The following is a 27,685-nucleotide window of genomic DNA, read 5'->3' as shown; positions in this document are numbered from 1 at the left end:
AACAAGGTAAAATGAAAAAAAAATCAATGGTTTGGTTTTTACGTTTCTAACGTATCATGAGGCAATTTTTTTCAAATTTTTAATAAGTTATTTTGCCCAAGTTCTGACTTTAAAAAAAAAAGCAATATTTTTTGGATTTTGAAAAAATGGTGAAGAATTGTAGGCCACCAAATCCAAATTGACCAAATAACATGCAAAGTTTATGAGTTGACCAAAAACTGTAATTTCTTAAATCATTTCGTTATTTCAAAGTAATTTCAGATGATGAAATTATAAAAAGAGTTGTGTATGATCGAATGGTTTCGAAAACCTGGCTCGCAAACGTTTCGGCAAAATTCCTTACTTTTATAGGATGATGGACACCAGTGCTGCAAATTTTCAGTGTCAGTGAGAAATTAACAGCTGACTTTATTGCAGTGTATCGGTCAGTTCAATTCCAACTAGATTCATACGAGAATGAACAGAAAGCTCAGTCTTGAAAGCTCTCTGCACACTCATTCACCAATCGGCAACATCGGTGCTTAGTATACATTCAGGCTCTTTGCAGGTTCATGAGGTTATCCAATCTTCATTTTCAGTTTCAAGCGAACATTGCTGAAAGTGAAAAAAGCTTCCTTCTATTATCATTAAGTTTAGTTGAATGGTGACAAAGATTGTTCGACTCGCTAGACATGCGCAAATTTCAGAATTACTGCTGAGATCGCTATTTTTGAAGGATTCTGATAAAAAATACGTCTTTTTCAAATGGTGTGAAGAAGTGGGAAGGTTTAGAAATGAGTGTTCGAGTTGGCGAGACGAACGCTGGCGAGGGAGCGTGTAGACGAATCTGGGGGGGGGGACAAAATTATGACAAAAAGTTGGCAATAAAATGACAAAACATGACAAATGTGGTCAAAGTATGACCAAATTATGACAAAAAAAAATTTGACAAATAGGACTAAAATTTACAATACAATGGAAAAAAATTTACTAACACAACTCTGTGGAAAATATGTTAAATCTGATTAAAATATGACAATATTTTAACAAAAATATGACAAAAAAGACAAAATCATGGCATAAAAAATGACAAATGTCGTTAACAATTGACAAAAATATGACAAATATAACAAAATTATGACAAGCGTGGTAAAAATATGATAATAAATTGACAAAATCATGACATGAAATTGTGATAAAATCAGACAAATTTATATATTTGAAAATTTGATATCAAAAGAACAAAAATACGACTATGTCGTCAAACTATCAAAAAATTTGACAAAATGATTAAATATTACAAATGTGGTATCTTCCAGATTGTTGTCATTCTTTAACCACATATATCATTTTATTGTCATTTTTTTGTGATAATTTTGTTTTAATAATAAGATTTATGTCATAATGTTGTCTTATTTTCATCACATAAGACATGTTTTAGACAAAGGTTTCTCGAAGTTTAATCATCTTATTGTTAAATTTATGTCATATTTGTCAGACTTTGTCATAATTTTGTAATTTTGTTGTCATGTTTTGTCATTGTATTGTAAATGATTTGTTTCATTTTTGTGTTATTTTTCATATTATTATCACATTTGTCAAATGTTTGTCTCATTTGTCGGATATGTGTCTTATTTTTGTTATGTTTTGTCATTTTATTGTCAATTTTTTGTCATATTTATGACATAATTGTTTGATTGATGTCATTTTATTGTCAAATTTTAGTCATAATTGTCAGATTTTTCTCATACTTTTGTCAAAATTTTATCATGTTTTCAACATATTTATCACATTGTGTAATGGGATTGACACGAATGCCAAAGCGTTGGTAAAGTGTCACAAATAAACAAAAAAAAAACATTGTGTAGTTATTTTGTCATTTTTTGACCACATTTTGTCATATTTTTGTCATTATTAATTACCATAAATTCAATTCTCATGAATTTTATATTCATCCATCCTCTTGTCCCCCCTTCAAATAATCGTATAGTCTCAGCGATTTTCAATTCGCGTTTTCTTTTTGAATCCCAATTCAAATTTGCAAAAATGGCAAAAAAAAAAAATGTTTACTGAAATTATCAGCAACTTTCGCTGACACTGATTGAATGCTTAAGCTGCAGTCACTGATCAAAAACAGTGAGTGACAGAAATGCCTAAGCGAAAGACGCTTTCGTAGCTTTCGAGTGAAACAAGTTAGTTCGGGTTTACGAGTGAGCTTTCTACTGACTGATAGACACACTCACATAGCTTTCTGTAGGCACGAGGATGACCGAGCCGATCAGAAGCTTTTATATTTGTTGACTTTTCAATTCCGTTCATTTCAGTTGAAGCTTTTTACACTGATAGAAAATCACAGTCAGTATCATTTGTGCTTTAAGAAAATTTGCAGCACTGATGGACACAATATTTTTCATAACTCTTCATTTAGCTTAAGAAAACTTTGCAGATAGGAAAAATGTATTTTAAATTCTGAATGTGTATAAACACATCAAAATATAGGTGGCCCAAGATACCCCACAAGCTATGATTTGCAAATTGGTTGCGTTTGTGTAACTTATTGATGTTTCTTCAAAAATTCGTTTTCCACGTGAAAGAACATGACAAAACTAAGATCGTAAGCATATGAGCATATTTTTGTTATATACTTTAAGTTCCCCATCGATGCAATTACCGAGTACACCTAGGTATAAGGTTGCCAGAATTCTTTCAGCACGTATCTGGGCTGGACAAATCCAGGAAATGTTATATAAAAATCCGGGCATTTGATTTCAAATTGACGGCCAAAAATCCGGGCAATAACCAGGCGAATTTGGTTAAAACCCAAAAATTTCTCAACAAAAATCAAGAACAAAACATATTTTCATAAAAACTCATCGATAGATTTTGAATCATATTTTTGGATTCCACGAACCTTTCATGATTACTTATATAAAACTTGCTCAAAAAATTTAGTTTTGGAGGCACATTTAAAAAAAAAAGTACAACACAATTTAGTTTGCTTTTTGTTTGATTTCTGAGCATTTTTCAATGAAATTCGGGCAACCGTGCCGGACCAGACTGTTCCAAAGTTTTTTATTGAATATCCGGGCGAACCCGATTAAAACCTGCTTACCTATATCCATTCAGAATTAAAATTTAGCATTATGATATGGATTTTAACACTAAACAAACCGACACTTTGTATATACCTACTCATACCACGAGCGGTCAAAGACGGTTTACACTGTTTTCGCTAAAACTTTCTTGTTTCTCAACCGATTTCTTTAAAATTTATAGTTTTGAAAAGTCTATAATGTGACTCAAATATGTTTCTTAGACAATTTTTAGCTACAATCAATTATTTCAAAGTTATGTTAAGTCCAAGAAATTTTTTATGAAAAAATATGCTTCAGGAAAATTGCTATAAATCTGTTCATCAGTGCTCGGAAAAAATTTCACTTAATGCATGAGAAAGCTGAAGTTAGAAGCTATATTTTGCACATACGGAAATTTTTATCAAATTCGTCATAAATTATGTATTTGGTATTTTAAAAAATCTAAAGATGCCAAAATGTGACAAATAACGTCAGCTTGCCAATAATTTTTTTTAAATGTTTCTACTGTAACAGGAACAGCTTTGGTGGTTGATTGATTGAAAAGTACGAGTTTTACACAACTTTTTTACATTTTTTGTGGCCATGATCTTAAAAAAAATGATAAAAATTTCCGTATGTGCAACATATAGCTTCTAACTTCAGCTTTCTCATGCACTAAGTGAAATTTTTTTCGAGCACCGATGAACAGATTTATAGCAATTTTCCTGAAGCATGTTTTTTTCATAAAAAATTTCTTGGACTTAACATAACTTTGAAATAATTGATTGTAGCTAAAAATTGTCTAAGAAACATATTTGAGTCACGTTATAGACTTTTCAAAACTATAAATTTTGAAGAAATTGGTTGAGAAACAAGAAAGTTTTAGCGAAAACAGTGTAAACCGTCTATGACCGCTCGCGGTATGAATAGGTATACCACATGCGTTATTCGAAAACCACAACACTTAGAAAAATTTTAAAAACGCAAAAATACTTGCATTTTGAAAATAAAAATAGTCCTGTCGTTAAATTTGCGAAAAAAAATTATAGAAGGTGTGATCATCATTCAATGTTCAAAAACCGTCATTTGACCGCCTCCGGTACGTTTAGTGTTAAATTCATTTGTGATTCAAATACAGATTTTCAAGTTTAAGGGTTTTAAATGAAACATTAGACCAAAGTAAAAAATGTATATTTACAATCGCGTAAAATATGACTTCCTTAGAACTCTGGCACGCGACGCCATGATCTAATAAAACTAAATTTTAATTAGCATGAATTTAATTTCACAGTAAAAGTAAGTCGTGAAAATTTCAAAGATTAAACTGGAAAGTTTTATCTTAATTTAGAAAAATAAAAAGATTTACTTGTTGGAATTGACATAAAAGAAAACTGATTTCTAACAGACACAATGCCTTAATTCAATATTTTGTCCCGATTTCAGATAATAATTTAGAAAATAATTGTGTGCTAGACAACACATTTCTAAAATCCTTCTTCAAAAATTCTTTTAGAGTGAGTAGAAATCGAGAAAGCGAAAAGAGATGCACAGACAAAGTAAAGTTTTCTCGCATGTTTTTCAACTTTTATATTTGCTTAATATTTTTACTAAAATTACAAATTTCAAATTGATTTATCCACAAAGAAAAACTGAATGTTCGAGTCAAGATCGATTTCTGGGTTTTATAAAAAAAGTAATTTAGATTTAAAAATATTAATCCGACATTGATAATAAAAAAAACAAGGTCCGTTCACAGGGGGAATTTTGATAACCGGGGTAGCTTTGATCAACATAAAAATTTTGCATCATTAACGATCATCATTAGTCTGAAGTTAAAATATCTGAAAACTGTTTTCTACGTTTGAAAGGCTATGAATTGAGTTTCAAATAGGCTAAATTTAGTTTGTAGTTGGAGATATGTTTTATATTACTTAAAATGTTGTTTTTAAGTTTTAAATATCTGTTTTCTCGAAGACTCACAAACGAGCACCTCTCCTGATAAAATGATAGCAAATGGCTTGTTTTATATAAAAGTTTAACTTTTTTCCTTTGTATAGGTATAGTTTTAGAGTTATTCTTATGGTCGTTCTATGATAATTATTGGATATTAAAAACCGGACATTTTCTATAAGGAAGCCTGTGTAGAACAAATTGCTAAAAACCCTTTCAAATGGTTAAGTTACAATAAAAAAAAGAACATAGGAACAGTGGGATGACCAAAAAATCGCCTGAAGGGGAAATTTCATTTGTTTTTGAGGCCAAAAAATATTGAGGAATGTTTATAATTTTGGCCCCTAAATGTATGCAGCCAAATTCCCCATTTTTTGAGTATATTTGTTTTTGAAAGAAATCGTTGAAAAATTCAATTGAGTCCAAACCAAAAATGTCTGTTATTGATGTTTTAAGCCTTCTGTGATAATTGGCTTTAAAACAATAATTTTGAAATTTTGAGATACGTTAAATCTATAGTGATCAAAGTTATCCCGAAACATGAAATCTTGTTTTATAACATACTTTTAGATACATAAGCTAATGTCGTTTGAATATTCTGCTATCAATGATCATGCTTTATACTCCTTACCTCAGTAAGTATTTTAAAACTTTTGAGTGTTACAAAAAAGAAACCCCTTCAAAAATATTCGGAAATGAATAAAAAAAAAAAAGATCAATGTTTCCCCAGTATACGGTACATTTTCAAGAATAATTTTAGCCTTTAGATTTTAGATCAGGTTTTTTTTGGGGAAACTTTATTTGTGAGTCTTTCAATTTCAAATGGTGGTTGCATTCGGCATTCTACTGTCCTCTGTTAGTGACTAGATTGACTATCATTGAGTCGACTCATTTGATTCTCCATCCGATGTCGACCAAAAAGCTACAAGAAAGTTTCTAATGGAGCAAGCTTTATAGAAGCACAACTTTCTTCAATTCGACCACATGCGCAGTGCAGCCGGATCGATCCAACAGTTTCGCGGGCAACGATAGCCTAACCACCATGCTTCCCTACCAAAAACCGAAATACGGTGTCGGAATAAAGACAGCAAATTTTCCGGAATGTCCACCTGCGTCGGTGACCTGGACCACAGTCTTATTCCCCCATCGGAAACGTTACTTCACTCCGATCATCAATTTCGGGTGTTCCTGACAAAGCAGACCACCTCGACGATTGGCTTCCGGTGGGAATTCGTGGAACCTTTCCGGGATAAGTTCGACATTTTCAAGGTGGAAAAGTGTTTCGGATGCCGCCGGAATCAGTGGGAGGTTGTACACTGGAGCACCGCATGGTCGGTCATGGTGCGAAATTTGGAGCAGAACCTGTGCTATTCGTTTCGAATTTTCGTGCTGCGACAGCGGGAGGAAGATGGAAATATAGTTTATTTGAAAAAGTCCAAGATTTTCAAATCGTTTACGCTGCCCGATGTACCATCTACGATGGCGGTTTTCCGGGCGGTTCGGAAAGGACAGCTGGCAATGGTGCGAAGGATGTTGAGCGTCAAGCCTCATCTGGTTAACGTTCCGGTCAATGGGGAATCTTTGCTGTATCAGGCGGTGCGAACAGAGAACCTGGACATGATCGAGCTGTTGCTGGACTTTGGAGCGGAAGTCAATTTGGGCGTTCCCGGAAATGGACAAACACCGGTGCAGGTGAGAAAATATAATTTTGATATAAAAATACTTGTATTCAAGGAAAATTTTTGTTTTCAGTTAGCAGTTTACAATAAAAATTTGAAAATCGTGAGATACCTAATGGATCACGGAGCCGATCTAAACGTGGTGAACTGCATCGGGATGAATGCAGGTCATTATGCGGTCGATTCGAATGACGTTAATATGCTGCGATACGTTCTGACGCATGGGTGCAGTACCGAGGCACGTGATCGCTGCCATTGGACGTTGATTTTTCGGGCGATATTTGGTCACGCCAGTCAGGAAGTCGTCAAATATCTGCTGGATAAGAAATGTCGCCTGAAAGTGCGGGACAAGAATCAACTGATGCCTATAGATTATGCTCAGTTGAGTGGACAGGAGGAGGTCATCAAACTTATTAAGAGAAAGCTCAAGATTTGAGGAGGAATCATGTCACTGCACGATTTGTTTTACTTTGTATTTACAGTGTGTTTGTTTGTTGTGATTTGTGTGTGTGTTTTTTTTATATCTCAAATCAGCTTAAAAAAGCTTCGCTCAATGTGTACTTTAGAATTAAATAAAACTTATCTAATAATACTTAAACGCCTAATCAAGAAATACGCTAAGCAATGAAAACGAGTATCTTAGAGGAATCTCCGGATCAGCACCAGTAATGGCGTGAGGAGAATCGTGATGGTAGATAATGGTGAAACTGCGCCGCTCTTCTGGTTGTGATATTTGTCCCAGCCATCATCGTGGTTGTCCCCTTGGTGATCGGGATGGTGATGAGCTTCACGCCTTTTCCGGGACTGCTCTCGTCCTTCTTCAGAGGACTTCACGATCGAGAGCTTCGTGGAAATTGGTTTTCCACCGATGTCTTTGCTTTCCTGTTGAGTGATTCCTCCGGGGACCAACGGATTAGCATACTCAGACACTGGTGGCTGCACTGCACTTGATCCTCGCGATCCGTAGATTGGACTCGAATCTGGCGCTTTGTAATCGAAAATCGGTGGGACATCTCCACGGAATGGTCCAAACTGTGGAGTTTCCCTGACCAATTGCTCCGTTTTAGAAGCTGACTTGACAGCCTCTTGTCTGACGGAGGACGGTGAGTTAAGTAACGATACGTCCAAAACTGCTTTTCCATCGTAAGACACGACAGATCCCTCCGGATACACTTTCATAACTTTTTGGGTGGCCGGAGGAAGATAGTAGGCATCCACCCGCTCATCTGCCATTGCCATCTTATCTTCGCCATTTTCCACGTTCATTTCTTTAAGATCTCCCGTCAATCGCTCTTCCGGGTAGTTATCGACCTCATTACCGGACTTTCGCTCCATGGCCATACTCTCCAGAGGCGATGGGATAAACATTGGCTCAAAGGACTGTCTCTGTGGTTCTCCACTTCCGATCATCAGGGCATCGCTTTCGATCGCTTCGTCAATGTCATCGTCCTGGCGTCGCTGAATCATTTCCACCCCATGGTGACGAATCTCGTCGTCATATTCCGCGTTCATGTCGTTTCGTCTGTAGATGGGCTTGAAACCACTTTCGACAACTACCGAGCTCGGTTCAAAGCCATGGTTCACCGGAGGATCGATCGGGGTCTTATTTTCCGTTACTTCATACGGGGACTTGAACATCGGTTTAATGTTAATCGGTTCTTTATGCATTGGCCGTCGGGTTTGACGCAGTGGCAGGTTGATCGGGGTCTGTTGATCTTTTTTCAAGTTGATTGCGAGATGAGGCGAGACATCCGGAACCATGTAGGTTATCTGTTTGGCTGGTTTGACCATCATCATTTCAACGGGTTGGATCATTGATTGCGGGGCCGGTTTCCGAAATGGCTTAATTTCGGTTGGTTCACCCAGGAGTAAGATCGGTGCGATAGCTTTGATGGGCATTTTGGACTTGGGCATGAATGGGCGCATTAATGGACTCACGTTTTTCTGGTAGTGGTTGACGATCATCGATGGTTGCGGGATCACGAAGGGTCGCGTAGGTCGTGCATTGGCCGGTCGTCGCTCAACAGCAATCGGTCTGCGCATCGGCAATTTTACCGGTCGGAACATGGGACCATTGTTCGGGGGTCTCAGGTACACCGGTAGACCGGATGAAGATAGAATCGGCTTTGTTTGACCTGCAGAATCCGGATGGGTATGGTTGTAACCGATTGTGGCATTCGAATAAGTCTGATTACTCTTCAGCCTCTCCTCCAAATCTTCCGCTGCACGAATTCCTTCTTCAATAATCTTTGCCATTTCTGGGTCGTTTTCCAAATCCAGATTGAAGCTACCCTCAGGGTGTTCTGGATTCATTTTGTGATTCTTGAGGTGCTCGTTTTCATCCTTCTGCAGGTAGTTGTCATGATGAGGATGATAGCTGTCCGCAGGGAGCAACTTAGATTCGTGCCTGATCGAAGCCTCAGCCGAGAACGATTCATCCGGATCAGCATAGACTTCATCGATTTCGCTGGGAGCTGCCAGGCTACAAGAATCATGAACGTTGATTCGCCATCCCAGGTACCGATGCGTGAAGCACTGGTAGAAAACTGTATCCGGAGTGTCCGCATCTGGGGTCCAGGTTATGATTCCGGGCTCACCCGGGTCACACTTCAACGTCAGACTACGCTGGTAGGCTCCAAACGATGGATACGCATCAGCCGGAGGGCCATCTGGGTTGGGAGTCCAGTAACAGCTTCGGCCTACTCCCGTTGGAATCAGTTGACCATTTCGACCCATGTGAACTCCGGCGAAGATACGGGTGTTCTGAAAAATTATATATTTTAAGAGTGTTAAAAAACCAACAACGTAATAAACAAACCCTTCGGACGTCCTCCTCCTGGTGATCGTAACCCCCCACAGGATCATCGGTGATGTAGAACGGATGGTACTTGGCGGGGAACTCGGGATCGTGACCACCCTCAACAACGAACGTGTACGTCTTACCTCGGACCACATTGATTTCCGGGATCAGCAAACCGTTGATGTACCACGAAATGCCCCAGCCGACGTGTCCTGGAATTGCAAAATTACTTACAAAAAAATCGTACAATACAAATCTATCCACAAACTCACCAGTGATCGCTGGGTAGCCCTGCTTGCCCCCCGTTGGACCCATCTGGGCGTAGAACACACCGTCCTCGGGTTCGTCGCACTGAATCGGCGGAATCTCCCAGGCTCCTGCTTTGGCCGGAGGTCTAGCGGTGGCAGGTTGTCGTTCCACAACCGGCAGCTTGTTGGGTCTCTGAGCCATAGCATCTACCCGGCGATTTGGTTCCAGGCTTTGAAGCTTCTGAGGATTTTCCGGTTGCTTTTGCTGATCCGATTCCGGAGTCGGACAGTTCCAGTAAGGTTGCCGACCGAAGTCAAACTGTTTGGTGGACTTCAGGAACTGCGAGTGGTACGAAACTTCATATCGTTGATTGAGTGGACCAATTGCCCAAATGATAGCCTGGGATGCGTTCGTGACGATCGGTAGATCCAGATGATCGGTGGCTCTCAAAGGCCTCTGATAAGTTACGATCGAATATCCATTGACCATGGCAGCGTTCAGCAGCCGAATCGAGTTGCTATTTTCGGTTATCCTGGTGTCGGGACAACTTCCTCGACCTCCGGAACATTGTGACTTAGCATCCAAGTAGTAATCCTGAGCATAACCCTTTCCGGTTGCCTTATCGATCCAAACCACGGCGGCATCTGCGCCAACCATAACGCTGCGAGCCGTGTCCGGGGACACACCAAATGACATGTATTCGCCATCCTCTGTAAACATGAATTAGAAAGAACAACTTCATTGATGTAATTTTGTCGCCATACCCTCGACTGCGCTTAGAGTTAAGTGTTGAGTAATTTCTCATTAGATAATCACGCTCGGAGTCAACGGACTTTAATCACAATGTCGTCATAGGCGCGCACATTATAAACATCTTTTTTGCTACCTCGCTTCCCGAATAATCATTGCATTCACAGGTTGTGGTGTTACGCGCAGCACCAGAAACAACCTCATTACCCCAGTCAACCAGATTGAATCGAAAGAGTCGCAAAGAGTGCGAACGATGGACGAATTTCAGTACCAAAGCGGCAGAATGACATCGTTTTACCATTTTTTTTTTTTTTGCTTTCATTATTTTGGAGCACATGATCTCTGGGTTGCGTAACGAAACATCACTTTCACGAATACACACTGAGCCAACTTATTACGGTGGCTAAGTGGTTTGCATGCGCGATACTGCTAACCCAGTGACCTTTTCCAAGTGAATTCAATCAACTGACTTGGGGTGCAAAAAATGGAGTGCAACGTGCAGTCGGTTACTTTTCGTGATGGACAAAGCATATTTCATCATGCGCAAGAAACATTTCTCTGAAACCAGATTCTTGTCCCGAGTTCGTTGAATTAAACTTCTTTCAATTAAAAATAATAGCAATTGATAAAAGAAATTGAATATATTTAAAAATTTTCAAATTTTCAAATTGTCAAAATTGTCAAAATTGTCAAATTTTCAAATTGTCAAAGTTGTCAAAATTGTCAAAATTGTCAAAATTGTCAAAATTGTCAAAATTGTCAAAATTGTCAAAATTGTCAAAATTGTCAAAATTGTCAAAATTGTCAAAATTGTCAAAATTGTCAAAATTGTCAAAATTGTCAAAATTGTCAAAATTGTCAAAATTGTCAAAATTGTCAAAATTGTCAAAATTGTCAAAATTGTCAAAATTGTCAAAATTGTCAAAATTGTCAAAATTGTCAAAATTGTCAAAATTGTCAAAATTCTCGAAATTGTCAAAATTGTCAAAATTGTCAAAATTGTCAAAATTGTCAAAATTGTCAAAATTGTCAAAATTGTCAAAATTGTCAAAATTGTCAAAATTGTCAAAATTGTCAAAATTGTCAAAATTGTCAAAATTGTCAAAATTGTCAAAATTGTCAAAATTGTCAAAATTGTCAAAATTGTCAAAATTGTCAAAATTGTCAAAATTGTCAAAATTGTCAAAATTGTCAAAATTGTCAAAATTGTCAAAATTGTCAAAATTGTCAAAATTGTCAAAATTGTCAAAATTGTCAAAATTGTCAAAATTGTCAAAATTGTCAAAATTGTCAAAATTGTCAAAATTGTCAAAATTGTCAAAATTGTCAAAATTGTCAAAATTGTCAAAATTGTCAAAATTGTCAAAATTGTCAAAATTGTCAAAATTGTCAAAATTATCATAATTATCAAAATTGTCAAAATTGTCAAAATTGTCAAATTGTCAAAATTGTCAAAATTGTCAAAATTGTCAAAATTGTCAAAATTGCCAAAATTGTCAAAATTGTCAAAATTGTCAAAATTGTCAAAATTGTCAAAATTGTCAAAATTGTCAAAATTGTCAAAATTGTCAAAATTGTCAAAATTGTCAAAATTGTCAAAATTGTCAAAATTGTCAAAATTGTCAAAATTGTCAAAATTGTCAAAATTGTCAAAATTGTCAAAATTGTCAAAATTGTCAAAATTGTCAAAATTGTCAAAATTGTCAAAATTGTCAAAATTGTCAAAATTATCAAAATTGTCAAAATTATCAAAGTTGTCAAAATTTTCGAAAATGTCAAAATTGTCAAAATTGTCAAAATTGTCAAAATTGTCAAAATTGTCAAAATTGTCAAAATTGTCAAAAATGTCAAAATTGTCAAAATTGTCAAAATTGTCAAAATTGTCAAAATTGTCAAAACTGTCAAAATTGTCAAAATTGTCAAAATTGTCAAAATTGTCAAAATTGTCAAAATTGTCAAAATTGTCAAAATTGTCAAAATTGTCAAAATTGTCAAAATTGTCAAAATTGTCAAAATTGTCAAAATTGTCAAAATTGTCAAAATTGTCAAAATTGTCAAAATTGTCAAAATTGTCAAAATTGTCAAAATTGTCAAAATTATCATAATTATAAAAATTGTCAAAATTGTCAAAATTGTCAAAATTGTCAAATTGTCAAAATTGTCAAAATTGTCAAAATTGTCAAAATTGTCAAAATTGTCAAAATTGTCAAAATTGTCAAAATTGCCAAAATTGTCAAAATTGTCAAAATTGTCAAAATTGTCAAAATTGTCAAAATTGTCAAAATTGTCAAAATTGTCAAAATTGTCAAAATTGTCAAAATTGTCAAAATTGTCAAAATTGTCAAAATTGTCAAAATTGTCAAAATTGTCAAAATTGTCAAAATTGTCAAAATTGTCAAAATTGTCAAAATTGTCAAAATTGTCAAAATTGTCAAAATTGTCAAAATTGTCAAAATTGTCAAAATTGTCAAAATTGTCAAAATTGTCAAAATTGTCAAAATTGTCAAAATTGTCAAAATTGTCAAAATTGTCAAAATTGTCAAAATTGTCAAAATTGTCAAAATTGTCAAAATTGTCAAAATTGTTAAAATTGTCAAAATTGTCAAAATTGTCAAAATTGTCAAAATTGTCAAAATTGTCAAAGTTGTCAAAATTTTCAAAATTGTCAAAATTGTCAAAATTGTCAAAATGTCAAAATTGTCAAAATTGTCAAAATTGTCAAAATTGTCAAAATTGTCAAAATTGTCAAAATTGTCAAAATTGTCAAAATTGTCAAAATTGTCAAAATTGTCAAAATTGTCAAAATTGTCAAAATTGTCAAATTGTCAAAATTGTCAAAATTGTCGAAATTGTCAAAATTGTCAAAATTGTCAAAATTGTCAAATTGTCAAAATTGTCAAAATTGTCAAAATTGTCAAAATTGTCAAAATTGTCAAAATTGTCAAAATTGTCAAAATTGTCAAAATTGTCAAAATTGTCAAAATTGTCAAAATTGTCAAAATTGACAGAATTGACAAAATTGTCAAAATTGTCAAAATTGTCAAAATTGTCAAAATTGTCAAAATTGTCAAAATTGACAAAATTGACAAAATTGACAAAAATTACAAAATTGACAAAATTGACAAAATTGACAAAATTGACAAAATTGACAAAATTGACAAAATTGACAAAATTGACAAAATTGACAAAATTGACAAAAGTGACAAAATTGACAAAATTGACAAAATTGACAAAATTGACAAAATTGACAAAATTGACAAAATTGACAAAATTGACAAAATTGACAAAATTGACAAAATTGACAAAATTGACAAAATTGACAATATTGACAAAATTGACAAAAGTGACAAAATTGACAAAATTGACAAAATTGACAAAATTGACAAAATTGACAAAATTGACAAAATTGACAAAATTGACAAAATTGACAAAATTGACAAAATTGACAAAATTGACAAAATTGACAAAATTGACAAAATTGACAAAATTGACAAAATTGACAAAATTGACAAAATTGACAAAATTGACAAAATTGACAAAATTGACAAAATTGACAAAATTGACAAAATTGACAAAATTGACAAAATTGACAAAATTGACAAAATTGACAAAATTGACAAAATTGACAAAATTGGCAAAACTGACAAAATTGACAAAATTGACAAAATTGACGAAATTGACAAAATTGACAAAATTGACAAAATTGACAAAATTGACAAAATTGACAAAATTGACAAAATTGACAAAATTGACAAAATTGACAAAATTGACGAAATTGACAAAATTGACAAAATTGAAAAAAATTGACAAAATTGACAAAATTGACAAAATTGACAAAATTGACAAAATTGACAAAATTGACAAAATTGACAAAATTGACAAAATTGACAAAATTGACGAAATTGACAAAATTGACAAAATTGAAAAAAATTGTCAAAATTGACAAAATTGACAAAATTGACAAAATTGACAAAATTGACAAAATTGACAAAATTGACAAAATTGACAAAATTGACAAAATTGACAAAATTGACAAAATTGACAAAATTGTTAAAATTGTTAAAATTGTTAAAATTGTTAAAATTGTTAAAATTGTCAAAATTGTCAAAATTGTCAAAATTGTCAAAATTGTCAAAATTGTCAAAATTGTCAAAATTGTCAAAATTGTCAAAATTCTCGAAATTGTCAAAATTGTCAAAATTGTCAAAATTGTCAAAATTGTCAAAATTGTCAAAATTGTCAAAATTGTCAAAATTGTCAAAATTGTCAAAATTGTCAAAATTGTCAAAATTGTCAAAATTGTCAAAATTGTCAAAATTGTCAAAATTGTCAAAATTGTCAAAATTGTCAAAATTGTCAAAATTGTCAAAATTGTCAAAATTGTCAAAATTGTCAAAATTGTCAAAATTGTCAAAATTGTCAAAATTGTCAAAATTGTCAAAATTGTCAAAATTGTCAAAATTGTCAAAATTGACAAAATTGTCAAAATTGTCAAAATTGTCAAAATTGACAAAATTGACAAAATTGACAAAATTGACAAAATTGACAAAATTGACAAAATTGACAATATTGACAAAATTGACAAAATTGACAATTTTGACAAAATTGACAAAATTGACAAAATTGACAAAATTGACAAAATTGACAAAATTGACAAAATTGACAAAATTGACAAAATTGACAAAATTGACAAAATTGATAAAATTGACAAAATTGACAAAATTGACAAAATTGCAAAATTGACAAAATTGACAAAATTGACAAAATTGACAAAATTGACAAAATTGACAAAATTGACAAAATTGACAAAATTGACAAAATTGACAAAATTGACAAAATTGACAAAATTGACAAAATTGACAAAATTGACAAAATTGACAAAATTGACAAAATTGACAAAATTGACAAAATTGACAAAATTGACAAAATTGACAAAATTGACAAAATTGACGAAATTGACAAAATTGACAAAATTGAAAAAAATGACAAAATTGACAAAATTGACAAAATTGACAAAATTGACAAAATTGACAAAATTGACAAAATTGACAAAATTGACAAAATTGACAAAATTGACAAAATTGACAAAATTGACAAAATTGACGAAATTGACAAAATTGACAAAATTGAAAAAAATTGACAAAATTGACAAAATTGACAAAATTGACAAAATTGACAAAATTGACAAAATTGACAAAATTGACAAAATTGACAAAATTGACAAAATTGACAAAATTGACAAAATTGACAAAATTGACAAAATTGACAAAATTGACAAAATTGACAAAATTGACAAAATTGACAAAATTGACAAAATTGACGAAATTGACAAAATTGACAAAATTGACAAATTGACGAAATTGACAAAATTGACAAAATTGACAAAATTGACAAAATTGACAAAATTGACAAAATTGACAATATTGACAAAATTGACAAAATTGACAAAATTGAAAAAATTGACAAAATTGACAAAATTGACAAAGTTGACAAAATTGACAAAATTGACAAAATTGACAAAATTGACAAAATTGACAAAATTGACAATTTTGTCAATTTTGTCAATTTTGTCAATTTTGTCAATTTTGTCAATTTTGTCAATATTGTCAATTTTGACAAAATTGACAAAATTGACAAAATTGACAAAATTGACAAAATTGACAAAATTGACAAAATTGACAAAATTGACTGTTCGCACAAAATAATAGATACCGCAGTTTTGGGTGTACTCGCGCCACACCAAATTTGTGTGTCTACCGCGCATCCTAAGTAAACCAACAAGTGTAGTTACTTCACTGGATGACCGAACATCCGCACAAAGCGGATAATAAAAAAAGGCAACCAATTGGTCAGTAACAGTCATTACGCGCAGTTGTGCTGTACAGTTCTTTTCATTCCCGTCGGTTAATAAACAGTTTTACTTAACTCTTGGATTAATTTTGATTGTTTTAATATACCGTATTGAGTGGATTAAAAGCGAATTCTGAATCTAGTCCGAAATACTAAATTCCCGGAAAAACATCCTAGTACGCAATTCTCAAATAACTGTCCATTTTGTGGAGATGGTTTCCATTCTGTTTTCCGGTGTACAAAGTTCCTAAAGCTGACAGTCGAAGAACGTAGTTACTTAGTGATGAGGGCTCGACTGTGCCTGAATTGCTTATCACCCGGTCACATGGCTCGTGTCTGTAGCAGAGGATCGTGTCATCACTGCAGATCGCGTCATCATTCCCTGCTGCATCCAGACCCAACCTCCTCCGTCTCGCAAATGCAAAATAATCCCATGTCACCAACACCCGAAGCTCCACAATTCCATCCACAATCGCCCCCACCATCCCAACCGATACCATCTTCAAGTCGACATCCTAACCCTCCAACCTCTTCATCGTTTTCTGCTTCACGAATGCCAAACTTCACTACAGACTTCTCCAGGAAACTTAAACACAAAATTGTACGCAAACGAACACACAACCCAACACGCCCACAAGTTTTGCTGTCGACAGCCGTTGTACGCGTGCAGGATTACGCAGGAAAATTCCATTTAGCCAGAGCCTTGCTAGATTCACAGTTCTGCTTTATGACAACAAAATTCAGCCAACGTCTAAAGCTCAGAAATTCAACCGATTATCTCACCGTCCACGGTATTGGCGGCTCAGCTTCAGTTTCACGGAATCGGGTGACAGCGTCAGTTTTCCCACGTTGCTCGGGAATATCATCTTTTAACACTACGATGCCGTTTTTTGTGCTTCCCGAGCTGACAGCAACGGTGCCAGACTGTCGTATTCGCTATCAGCCGTTTAGTTTGCCGAATAATGGGATACTCGCGGATCCCAACTTCTGCGAGCCCGGACCGATAGACATCGTCATTGGTGCCGAATTCTTTTTCGATCTCCTTTGTGAAAATCGTCGAGAAGTCTCTAAGGATGGTCCCCGCATACAGAACTCCGTTTTCGGATGGATCGTAGCAGGCGAAGTTCCAGAACCGGAAAATTTCCCTTCAGTTGAAAATACACCATGTTCACCTGCCACAACACGTGCAAACGAAACAGTTCGTGTTCGTGGTTTACCACTCATTGATGTTCATCGCAGTCTTCGATCACATCCAGCATGCCGCATTGGTAACAACTTCAATCAGAGAGGTTCGTCGTTTACCATTCGCAACGGGGCAAACAGACAACGCTAGTTTGAGCAGAGTTCCAGCACCAAAGTCTTCAGGGGTGACGCGGTCGCGATCGGACGGGTCGAACCTGTCACCCCACCGCTAACCTTCGTTAAGTAACCATCCAATACCACAGTCCATTACGGACACTCACCCGTTTCTCCTTAACAGGTTGCGGATCGTCGTGCTGGAACTCCCCATCCTGTGTCAACCATGAACCCGCCATACGAAGCAGCAACGACAACAGCGTAGTATCATCATCATCAAAATCTTTTAATCCTCCATCTGTTGCAATCGTGCAACCAGACGCCATTTGTCTGCGCCGGGATCCAGCTCTAAAGCAATCGGGGGTGACGCGGTTGCGATCGGACGGGTCGGACCTGTCACCCCACAGCAGCTATTCGTTAAGTACCCGCTATAGTTCAACGTCCAGTTCAGACATTTACCCGTTTCATTCTAACAGGTTGCGGTACGTCGAGCCGGAACTTCCTGTCCTGTGTACAATCTTTATCAGTCAGCGCAGTTATCACCCTTCGGAGAGTCCAGCGTGACAGCGTGTGGATCTCAATAATAGTAGATACTTATTGAAATTCCTTAGTATTTCAAGGCGGCCGGTATGTTCGCACAAAATAATAGATACCGCAGTTTTGGGTGTACTCGCGCCACACCAAATTTGTGTGTCTACCGCGCATCCTAAGTAAACCAACAAGTGTAGTTACTTCACTGGATGACCGAACATCCGCACAAAGCGGATAATAAAAAAAGGCAACCAATTGGTCAGTAACAGTCATTACGCGCAGTTGTGCTGTATAGTTCTTTTCATTCCCGTCGGTTAATAAACAGTTTTACTTAACTCTTGGATTAATTTTGATTGTTTTAATATACCGTATTGAGTGGATTAAAAGCGAATTCTGAATCTAGTCCGAAATACTAAATTCCCGGAAAAACATTGACAAAATTGTCAATTTTGTCAATTTTGTCAATTTTGTCAATATTGTCAATTTTGTCAATTTTGTCAATTTTGTCAATTTTGTCAATTTTGTCAATTTTGTCAATTTCGTCAATTTGTCAATTTTGTCAATTTTGTCAATTTTGTCAATTTTGTCAATTTTGTCAAATTTGACAAAATTGACAAAATTGACAAATTGACAAATTGACGAAATTGACAAAATTGACAAAATTGACAAAATTGACAAAATTGACCAAATTGACAAAATTGACAATATTGACAAAATTGACAAAATTGACAAAATTGACAAAATTGACAAAATTGACAAAATTGACAAAATTGACAAAATTGACAAAATTGACAAAATTGACAAAATTGACAATATTGACAAAATTGACAAAATTGCCAAATTGTCAAAATTGTTAATATTGTCAAAATTGTCAAAATTGTCAAAATTGTCAAAACTGTCAAAATTGTCAAAATTGTCAAAATTGTCAAAATTGTCAAAATTGTCAAAATTGTCAAAATTGTCAAAATTGTCAAAATTGTCAAAATTGTCAAAATTGTCAAAATTGTCAAAATTGTCAAAATTGTCAAAATTGTCAAAATTGTCAAAATTGTCAAAATTGTCAAAATTGTCAAAATTGTCAAAATTGTCAAAATTGTCAAAATTGTCAAAATTGTCAAAATTGTCAAAATTGTCAAAATTGTCAAAATTGTCAAAATTGTCAAAATTGTCAAAATTGTCAAAATTGTCAAAATTGTCAAAATTGTCAAAATTGTCAAAATTGTCAAAATTGTCAAAATTGTCAAAATTATCAAAATTGTCAAAATTGTCAAAATTGTCAAAATTGTCAAAATTGTCAAAATTGTCAAAATTGTCAAAATTGTCAAAATTGTCAAAATTGTCAAAATTGTCAAAATTGTCAAAATTATCAAAATTGTCAAAGTTGTCAAAATTGTCAAATTATCAAAATTGTCAAAATTGTCAAAATTGTCAAAATTGTCAAAATTGTCAAAATTGTCAAAATTGTCAAAATTGTCAAAATTGTCAAAATTGTCAAAATTGTCAAAATTGTCAAAATTGTCAAAATTGTCAAAATTGTCAAAATTGTCAAAATTGTCAAAATTGTCAAAATTGTCAAAATTGTCAAAATTGTCAAAATTGTCAAAATTGTCAAAATTGTCAAAATTGTCAAAATTGTCAAAATTGTCAAAATTGTCAAAATTGTCAAAATTGTCAAAATTGTCAAAATTGTCAAAATTGTCAAAATTGTCAAAATTGTCAAAATTGTCAAAATTGTCAAAATTGTCGAAATTGTCAAAATTGTCAAAATTGTCAAAATTGTCAAAATTGTCAAAATTGTCAAAATTGTCAAAATTGTCAAAATTTTCAAAATTGTCAAAATTGTCAAAATTGTCAAAATTGTCAAAATTGTCAAAATTGTCAAAATTGTCAAAATTGTCAAAATTGTCAAAATTGTCAAAATTGTCAAAATTGTCAAAATTGTCAAAATTGTCAAAATTGTCAAAATTGTCAAAATTGTCAAAATTGTCAAAATTGTCAAAATTGTCAAAATTGTCAAAATTGTCGAAATTGTCAAAATTCTCAAAATTCTCAAAATTGTCAAAATTGTCAAAATAGCCAAAAACGTCAAAATTGTCAATATTATCAAAATTGTCAAAATTGTCAAATTTGTCAAAATTGTCAGAATTGTCAAAATTGTCAAAGCTGTTAATATTTTCAAAATTGTCAAAATTGTCAAAATTGTCAAAATTGTCAAAATTGTCAAAATTGTCAAAATTGTCAAAATTGTCAAAATTGTCAAAATTGTCAAAATTGTCAAAATTGTCAAAATTGTCAAAATTGTCAAAATTGTCAAAATTGTCAAAATTGTCAAAATTGTCAAAATTGTCAAAATTGTCAAAATTGTCAAAATTGTCAAAATTGTCAAAATTGTCAAAATTGTCAAAAATGTCAAAAATGTCAAAATTGTCAAAATTGTCAAAATTGTCAAAATTGTCAAAATTGTCAAAATTGTCAAAATTGTCAAAATTGTCGAAATTGTCAAAATTGTCAAAATTGTCAAAATTGTCAAAATTGTCAAAATTGTCAAAAATGTAAAAATTGTCAAAATTCTCAAAAGTGTCAAAATTGTCAAAATTGTCAAAATTGTCAAAATTGTCAAAATAGCCAAAAACGTCAAAATTGTCAATATTATCAAAATTGTCAAAATTGTCAAAATTGTCAAAATTGTCAAAATTGTCAAAATTGTCAAAATTGTCAAAATTGTCAAAATTGTCAAAATTGTCAAAATTGTCAAAATCCTCAAAATAGTCAAAATTGTCAAAATTGTCAAAATTGTCAAAATTGTCAAAATTGTCAAAATTGTCAAAATTGTCAAAATTGTCAAAATTGTCAAAATTGTCAAAATTGTCAAAATTGCCAAAATTGTCAAAATTGTCAAAATTGTCAAAATTGTCAAAATTGTCAAAATTGTCAAAATTGTCAAAATTGTCAAAATTGTCAAAATTGTCAAAATTGTCAAAATTGTCAAAATTGTCAAAATTGTCAAAATTGTCAAAATTGTCAAAATTGTCAAAATTGTCAAAATTGTCAAAATTGTCAAAGTTGTCAAAATTGTCAAAATTGTCAAAATTGTCAAAATTGTCAAAATTGTCAAAATTGTCAAAATTGTCAAAATTGTCAAAATTGTCAAAATTGTCAAAATTGTCAAAATTGTCAAAATTGTCAAAATTGTCAAAATTGTCAAAATTGTCAAAATTGTCAAAGTTGTCAAAATTGTCAAAATTGTCAAAATTGTCAAAATTGTCAAAATTGTCAAAATTGTCAAAATTGTCAAAATTGTCAAAATTGTCAAAATTGTCAAAATTGTCAAAATTGTCAAAATTGTCAAAATTGTCAAAATTGTCAAAATTGTCAAAATTGTCAAAATTGTCAAAATTGTCAAAATTGTCAAAATTGTCAAAATTGTCAAAATTGTCAAAATTGTCAAAATTGTCAAAATTGTCAAAATTGTCAAAATTGTCAAAATTGTCAAAATTGTCAAAATTGTCAAAATTGTCAAAATTGTCAAAATTGTCAAAATTGTCAAAATTGTCAAAATTGTCAAAATTGTCAAAATTGTCAAAATTGTCGAAATTGTCAAAATTGTCAAAATTGTGAAAATTGCCAAAATTGTGAAAATTGTCAAAATTGTGAAAATTGTCAAAATTGGCAAAGTTGTCAAAGCCGTCAAAATTGTCAAAATTGTCAAAATTGTCAAAATTGTCAAAATTGTCAAAACTGTTGAAATTGTCACAATTGTCACAATTGTCAAAATTGTCAAAATTGTCAAAATTGTCAAAATTGTCAAAATTGTCAAAATAGAGATTAATTTGAGTAAATAAAGGACGATACTCACCAAGTCTGGCAACCAGTTGGATCACGATGCTCTCTCCGGCGACGGCCCAACGGACTTCGAAGGCTAGGTCATCTAGGAGAACTTCACAGTTCAGCTTGGACTTTTCGAGTTTTAAGAAGGTTTTTTGATGAATTATGATGATGGAGAGAGGGGGGAAAATAATAGAAAAAATCAAGCGATTGTATAAACAGCGCGATCAGTTACAAATGAGCTAGGAAATTGCATGATCACTGTTGTTGGGACGCCTAGAGAAGGATTGTTTGACAAGTGTAGCCATTAAAAGCTATTGCTGTTGATCAGTGTAATATGTGACAGAAGACATAAGAGAACTGTACAAGATTGTCTGAAGAGAGGGAAGGTGAATATGTTCAAAAGTCATAGTAGGCTTTACAGTGTACATTCGATTGGTCAATGGAAAAAAAAACCCGTCACCTTTTTGTGAGAAAACCCGATGACTACGCGTAGGTTTGGCAAAGAATACTTACAAGCGCCTACTACATCCATTGTGATTTTGACACCTTTTCCCAGAGATAGATAGACAGATAGAGACAAAGTCGTCCCGAGAGCAGAGCGCCAATTTGTTGATCAGACAGATGGCAGATTCTAGGCGTTATATGGTTGTTGGTGAGAAGTACTAGAGCAAAAAAAAATACTAGCAGTAATACTTAGTAGTAGATGACCAGACACTGGTGCTTCGGCAAAGCTCCTACCGTAGGTTTTTATTCCGCGTACCAGTTGCGGTGTGATTGTGTTAATCGGGCTTTTTTTTACATCCAAAGCAACATACATACAGTCCGGTAGCAAATATGTCACTTCATCACAATTTTTGAACAACCAAACATAATGGAGACGAAAAGCAGTCTGCAGTCAAATATTTTCTCAACCATTAGCGCAGCATAACTAACGCCACTTGTCACAATTATAAATGGGTTTACGAGTACAGTAGTGACGGCAGCCGTACTAAATCAGGTTCGTCGTTTGTTCACTAGAGCGTGCCACCTGTATCATTGTTTGGTGTTAGGACAGCTTACAACAGCTCAGGTGCCAATTATCAACATAATAATAGAGTGCCATTGTTCATGTGAATGAGAAGCATCGATTTCAAACCATTAAGCTGGAAATGATCCACCTGTGGTGCTTTTTGACACTTCGATTTGGTATGAAACGCCATTCATTCGGAAGCACTTGGACCAAAACATGTTATATGCGGTGACGTTTGTGGTTTTAGACGCGAAAGAAAGTGTTAGTGACGGATATGGTGCTTGAGGTGTTGTTGACATTCGTAAGCTTCCTGTTCCCGAAGTGCCATAACAAGTGACGAGAACGTCGATTTTTTTAAGCATATTAGAGATTTATTGTTGTTTGAATTATATTTTTGAAAGATGGAATTTAGTAAGTTTATATTTATATATTTTTATCACAAATGCATCGGAGACGATTTAGGTATTACGGTGCTGAAGTGCTGATTGCGCATTATTAGTCGAATGATTGCATTGATATACATGTTTGATTTTGGTTAGGATAGATGTTGGATAGCTATCGGAATGAGAAGAAAGTTTTTCCGTTTTGTTTATTAAGACAGGTCTATTTGTTTTTATTACTAACTGAAGATTGTCACAAGTCGATCAAAGATTATGATTCCAGAAAATGTTAATACTTTATTTACATTTCCACGACATGTGAATTTGAGAATCCAAAAAAAACACTGGGATTCTGGTTTATCAGTTGCTTCATACTTCAACAGTGAGTGGTTGTAAAATTTTGAGACTTTATAAACCTATCGTGTACGTACAATCTAGGGTGAAAATCTTAGGAAACCTAACGCGTAATTAGTGAATCTCATGCTTAACGTTCCGTGCGTCTTGCTAAGCCTAAAATCGAACTCTCTCCTCCTTCCAAAGAAGAGCACACCACTCAAAACAGAAGTGAATTGACATAGTCCAGAACGCCCTGTTCCCGGTTTTTGTTCTTGTTGCCGGAAGTTCGCCTTTTACTATTGCTACCATCAGTTACCTGGGGGCTGATGCCCAGCATTTTCAACGACGGAGGAACATTAATCCGGTCCGGGATTCGCACATGGCCGAAATCAACGGTGAAGGCCTCACACCAGACGCCAAAGTGGCCGATATCGAACACGGTCAGATCCCCGGGCAACGTCAGAACGATGGTCTTCTTGTCATACCTACGCAGCGGAGTTTCCTTGCCATTCTCGTCCGGAATCCGGATGCCCTGCGGACTGGGCTTGGCACCTCGACCGACCCAGAACTTGGCATCTGTAACGAAAGTAAGTTCTACCTGTCTAAAATCTTTCCACCAATTAAACCCCTTTGCCCCAAATTACCTGGAGCCTCCCCGTCGTAGTTGAAGTTCGGAATCAACAGCGTCTGAGCGTCGACGATCACAATGTTATCGGAGGAAACGTCATGAATTCCACCCAGCTGCCCGATCTTAGTAGGCCGGGGAAAATCCAAATCATTCCGTATGACTACATCTCCAAAGTTGACACTGAAATCGTCGCACCAAATCGAGAACCACTTGAGATCCCGCAGGGTTTTGCCCTCCGGCAGCGACAGGGTCAAATCTTCGTTGCGATACCTCCGCAGCACCCCGGAACGGCCTCGTTCGTCCCGCAGCCGGTACGCGCCCTTGTTGCTGGGAGCCCGGGTGTTACCGACGTAGAAGTAGGCAGCTGTTCGAGTGAGATGTTAGTTAAGAGAAACCCTCTTCCCAAATTTAGATTAGGACCCCTACCTGGACCTTCACCGTCGTAGTTGAAGTTCTTCAGGAACAGAGTTCGGGCGTCGACGGCATAAACGACGCCGGAAACGCCGTGGTGCAGCTGCGTCAGGTCACCGATTTTGGTGCCGTAGTAGCCCTGGAGAGCGTCTGCTGTGGAAATGAGGCTGCCTGAAATAGTGAAAAAAAAATACAAAATTATTACCAATTTATAGGACTTATAGAAATGTGGATCAATAGCTAGGTCCCAGAATTTGCATTTGCAATGATTTTATCATCTCATATTGAAGATCAGTCCACTAGCATTTTTCTTTGTCCAACGCACATTGAAAAAAAAACTTGGACCACAATATCCACAAAAAATTGAAGCTCTAGATTGTTCCAATATAATACCCAAAAATAATATTTCATGTAATTAGCCAGTTTTAACTTGTTAAGCTTGAGACCAAACTTTTTGATTGTTATTTAATTGTCAAACAATGGGAAATTAAGATGACGTTGATGTTAAGCAGGTTGTTTTTACTTGTTCAACAACTAGAAATTTTACATCCTATATAGTGCTCTGTTCGCACAAAAAATCAATAATCAGAGTTTTGGGTGTATTCGCGCCACACCAAATTTTCTAAGCAAAGCATCTATTGTGCGCATCCCCTTTGTCAAGTCAAGATAGGTACGTTTGGTCACTTCGTTGGATGGACAAACCACCGCACAAAGCGGAGGATAAAAAAACCCAATTGATTACTTGCAAGCTAGTATCCATCGCGTGTAGTACTCTATGCTATACATTCTGTTTCATTCCCGTCGGTTGCAATAAAGTTTATCATTGCATTCTGTATCTCGTTTCATATTTTAAATTAAACGGAAGTTTGATCAAGAAGTGAATTCTTATTGAAAATCCGAAATACTCGGTATCCGTCGAAACATGCTCTATGCATCATGCAAATTTCAGAATCTTCCCACTGTCCTTATTTAATGTTAAAATTTCTAAGAAAACCACATCAGTCGTCTGTTTCGATCAGATCGGTTTTTGTAAGTTTGCTCAAATTTCCCAGAAGCAAGCAAGCTTTTCTTTGGAAAACTGCATTTTAGCAAACAATAATTAAGAGGAAATATTTAAGAAAAAGTGTATAAACATTGAGGTATTAATGGATATATGAGAAGAGCTTCATCGTCGAATTTCGAAAGCCGACCATATATATTTTGTTGATTTTCCCAAAAAACTGACCTATAGAAAAATTTCAGCTCAATCGGACTTGATTTAAAACCTTTTGAAAGCGCTATAAGTTTGGTTTTTTTACCATCAAAAAGCTCCAGAAGGATATCATTTAATATTTGAATAATACTCTAAAATTTTTGGGATTCAGCGTACGACTGACAAAATCTCAAAATGACTTGTTTCAAATTTTAATGGATAACGGATTTTTTCTTCTGAAAATATGTTTAAGAACAACCCTAGTAGAAAAAAAATGGATTACCTAAGACGACGCTTTAAAAACATACGAAGAGTTTATAGTTTTCAAATTAATATTCAGATCTTGAAGAATGCTGTTTATAAGTCATTTTCATCAACATTAATATTTAGATTTTCCTGGTTTCTTTTGGTAAGTTTTACGGGTAAAGAATCAACACATTGGGCGATTTGAACCACTTCTAGATCAAGTCCGATTAAACTGAAATACAAGTAAGTTTTTCGACCCAGAAACACAATGTGTTTGTTTGGTTTTTAATTTTGATTGGAAAAACCCAAAAATTTTACAAAATCCAAAAGGTACACTTCACAAATTGCTCTAGTTCCTGTTTCATCTTACTTGGTACAAGTACCGTGGCTGGATACTGGAATATATGTCTTATGTAAAAATTATGTCGAAAACAAGCTCCTGTTGAAATAAAAGGTCTTTATCCTGATACAAAATAATATCTTACATTTATCTTACGATTAAAGTGCAGCCCTGTCTTATACACAATTTTCTATATTTTGACGAATCTTTGGGCATTACTCAAGTTATTCATTATTTTGTATTAAAAAAAACAACGTTTTCTAAAACATGTCTCTGGATTTGTAAAAAAAAATAACTGCATTCAGAAAATAACTAAATATTTTCCTTCAATCTGATGATTTTAAGTTTTGTAAAACAAATCCACACTATAGAATTTTTTCTACAACTCTAATATATAATTCTAGAAAATTTCACAGTGGTTCAAAAGTACTACATTATAGCTTCAAGATAAAGTTAATCGGACTTATTTTTGCAAAAACTGTTGAAATTGTAAAGCAATTTGAACAGTTTTTGCAAGCATGAATAGATGCCAATTTCGTTAGATTCGTTTAAAAAAAAATCATGAAAACTTGTAAATTTGATTCGAAAAGACTACGTGTTGAGAGACGTCCATATATTCGTCATGATTTCTTTCCTGTAAGAAAGTTTTGGGATACAATTGCTAGAAATTTGGGGCCTTTAGTTTGAATTTCTTATTCGCCATGATTTTATAATGAAAAACGAGTAGGGGAAAGGTTTCCTAAATGGGCCTACGGCCGTTTGACGAAATGGCTGACAAGACAACATATCTTATTAATGCATTTTGAGGGTGATACGCTTTGAACATAAGGCAAGAAAGAATTTAATGAATCGTCACTTCCATCTGTACCGTTGAGCCGTCAACACGTACGCCGGAGCATCGTATCGTTGCTGTGTACCTGCAGGAACATTTTACATTATTTATTTTTTCCTTACCTGTATTTCAATCAGCACTTTTCAGTGCTAAAATTATTTTCATTTTCTTTTATTCATATTTTCTCTTTTCTTTCCAGCATGGGGAAGTCTTCGGCCGGCTCAAGGGCCGGAAGAAAACGGATTGCTGAACCTAATCCAGGGCCATCTGCCAAAAAAGTTGAAATTTCCAATTCATTCGATGTCCTTCATAACATTGGTGATGA

The 27,685-nt window shown here is 34.2% G+C and overlaps 2 protein-coding genes across 5 annotated transcripts in view; one reads left to right on the top strand and one right to left on the bottom strand.

Moving 5' to 3' along the window:
* Nucleotides 1–6,063: 6,063 nt before the first annotated feature.
* Nucleotides 6,064–7,415, top strand: LOC129745236 (putative ankyrin repeat protein RF_0381). Its single transcript, XM_055738181.1, has 2 exons — nt 6,064–6,695; nt 6,756–7,415. The coding sequence occupies exons 1-2, from the start codon at nt 6,105–6,107 to the stop codon at nt 7,116–7,118; spliced, it is 954 nt and encodes a 317-aa protein (XP_055594156.1). The 5' UTR covers nt 6,064–6,104; the 3' UTR covers nt 7,119–7,415.
* LOC129745216 (protein Skeletor, isoforms B/C) overlaps nt 7,114–27,685 on the bottom strand; it is a 44,498-nt gene continuing 23,926 nt past the window's right edge. For all 4 annotated transcript variants that reach the window (XM_055738166.1, XM_055738156.1, XM_055738168.1 and 1 more), the window contains exons 3-9: nt 24,766–24,921; nt 24,356–24,703; nt 24,028–24,287; nt 22,015–22,114; nt 9,755–10,441; nt 9,501–9,694; nt 7,114–9,445 (exon numbers count right to left, since the gene is read on the bottom strand). In XM_055738166.1, coding sequence (XP_055594141.1) covers nt 7,322–9,445; nt 9,501–9,694; nt 9,755–10,441; nt 22,015–22,114; nt 24,028–24,287; nt 24,356–24,703; nt 24,766–24,921 — 3,869 coding nt within the window. In that variant the 3' untranslated portion in view covers nt 7,114–7,321. The remainder of the gene's footprint in view (nt 9,446–9,500; nt 9,695–9,754; nt 10,442–22,014; nt 22,115–24,027; nt 24,288–24,355; nt 24,704–24,765; nt 24,922–27,685) is intronic.

The sequence above is a fragment of the Uranotaenia lowii genome, chromosome 1, assembly GCF_029784155.1.
Source record: "Uranotaenia lowii strain MFRU-FL chromosome 1, ASM2978415v1, whole genome shotgun sequence".
Lineage (NCBI taxonomy): Eukaryota > Metazoa > Arthropoda > Insecta > Diptera > Culicidae > Uranotaenia > Uranotaenia lowii.
This window is presented reverse-complemented; position numbering and strand designations above follow the sequence as displayed.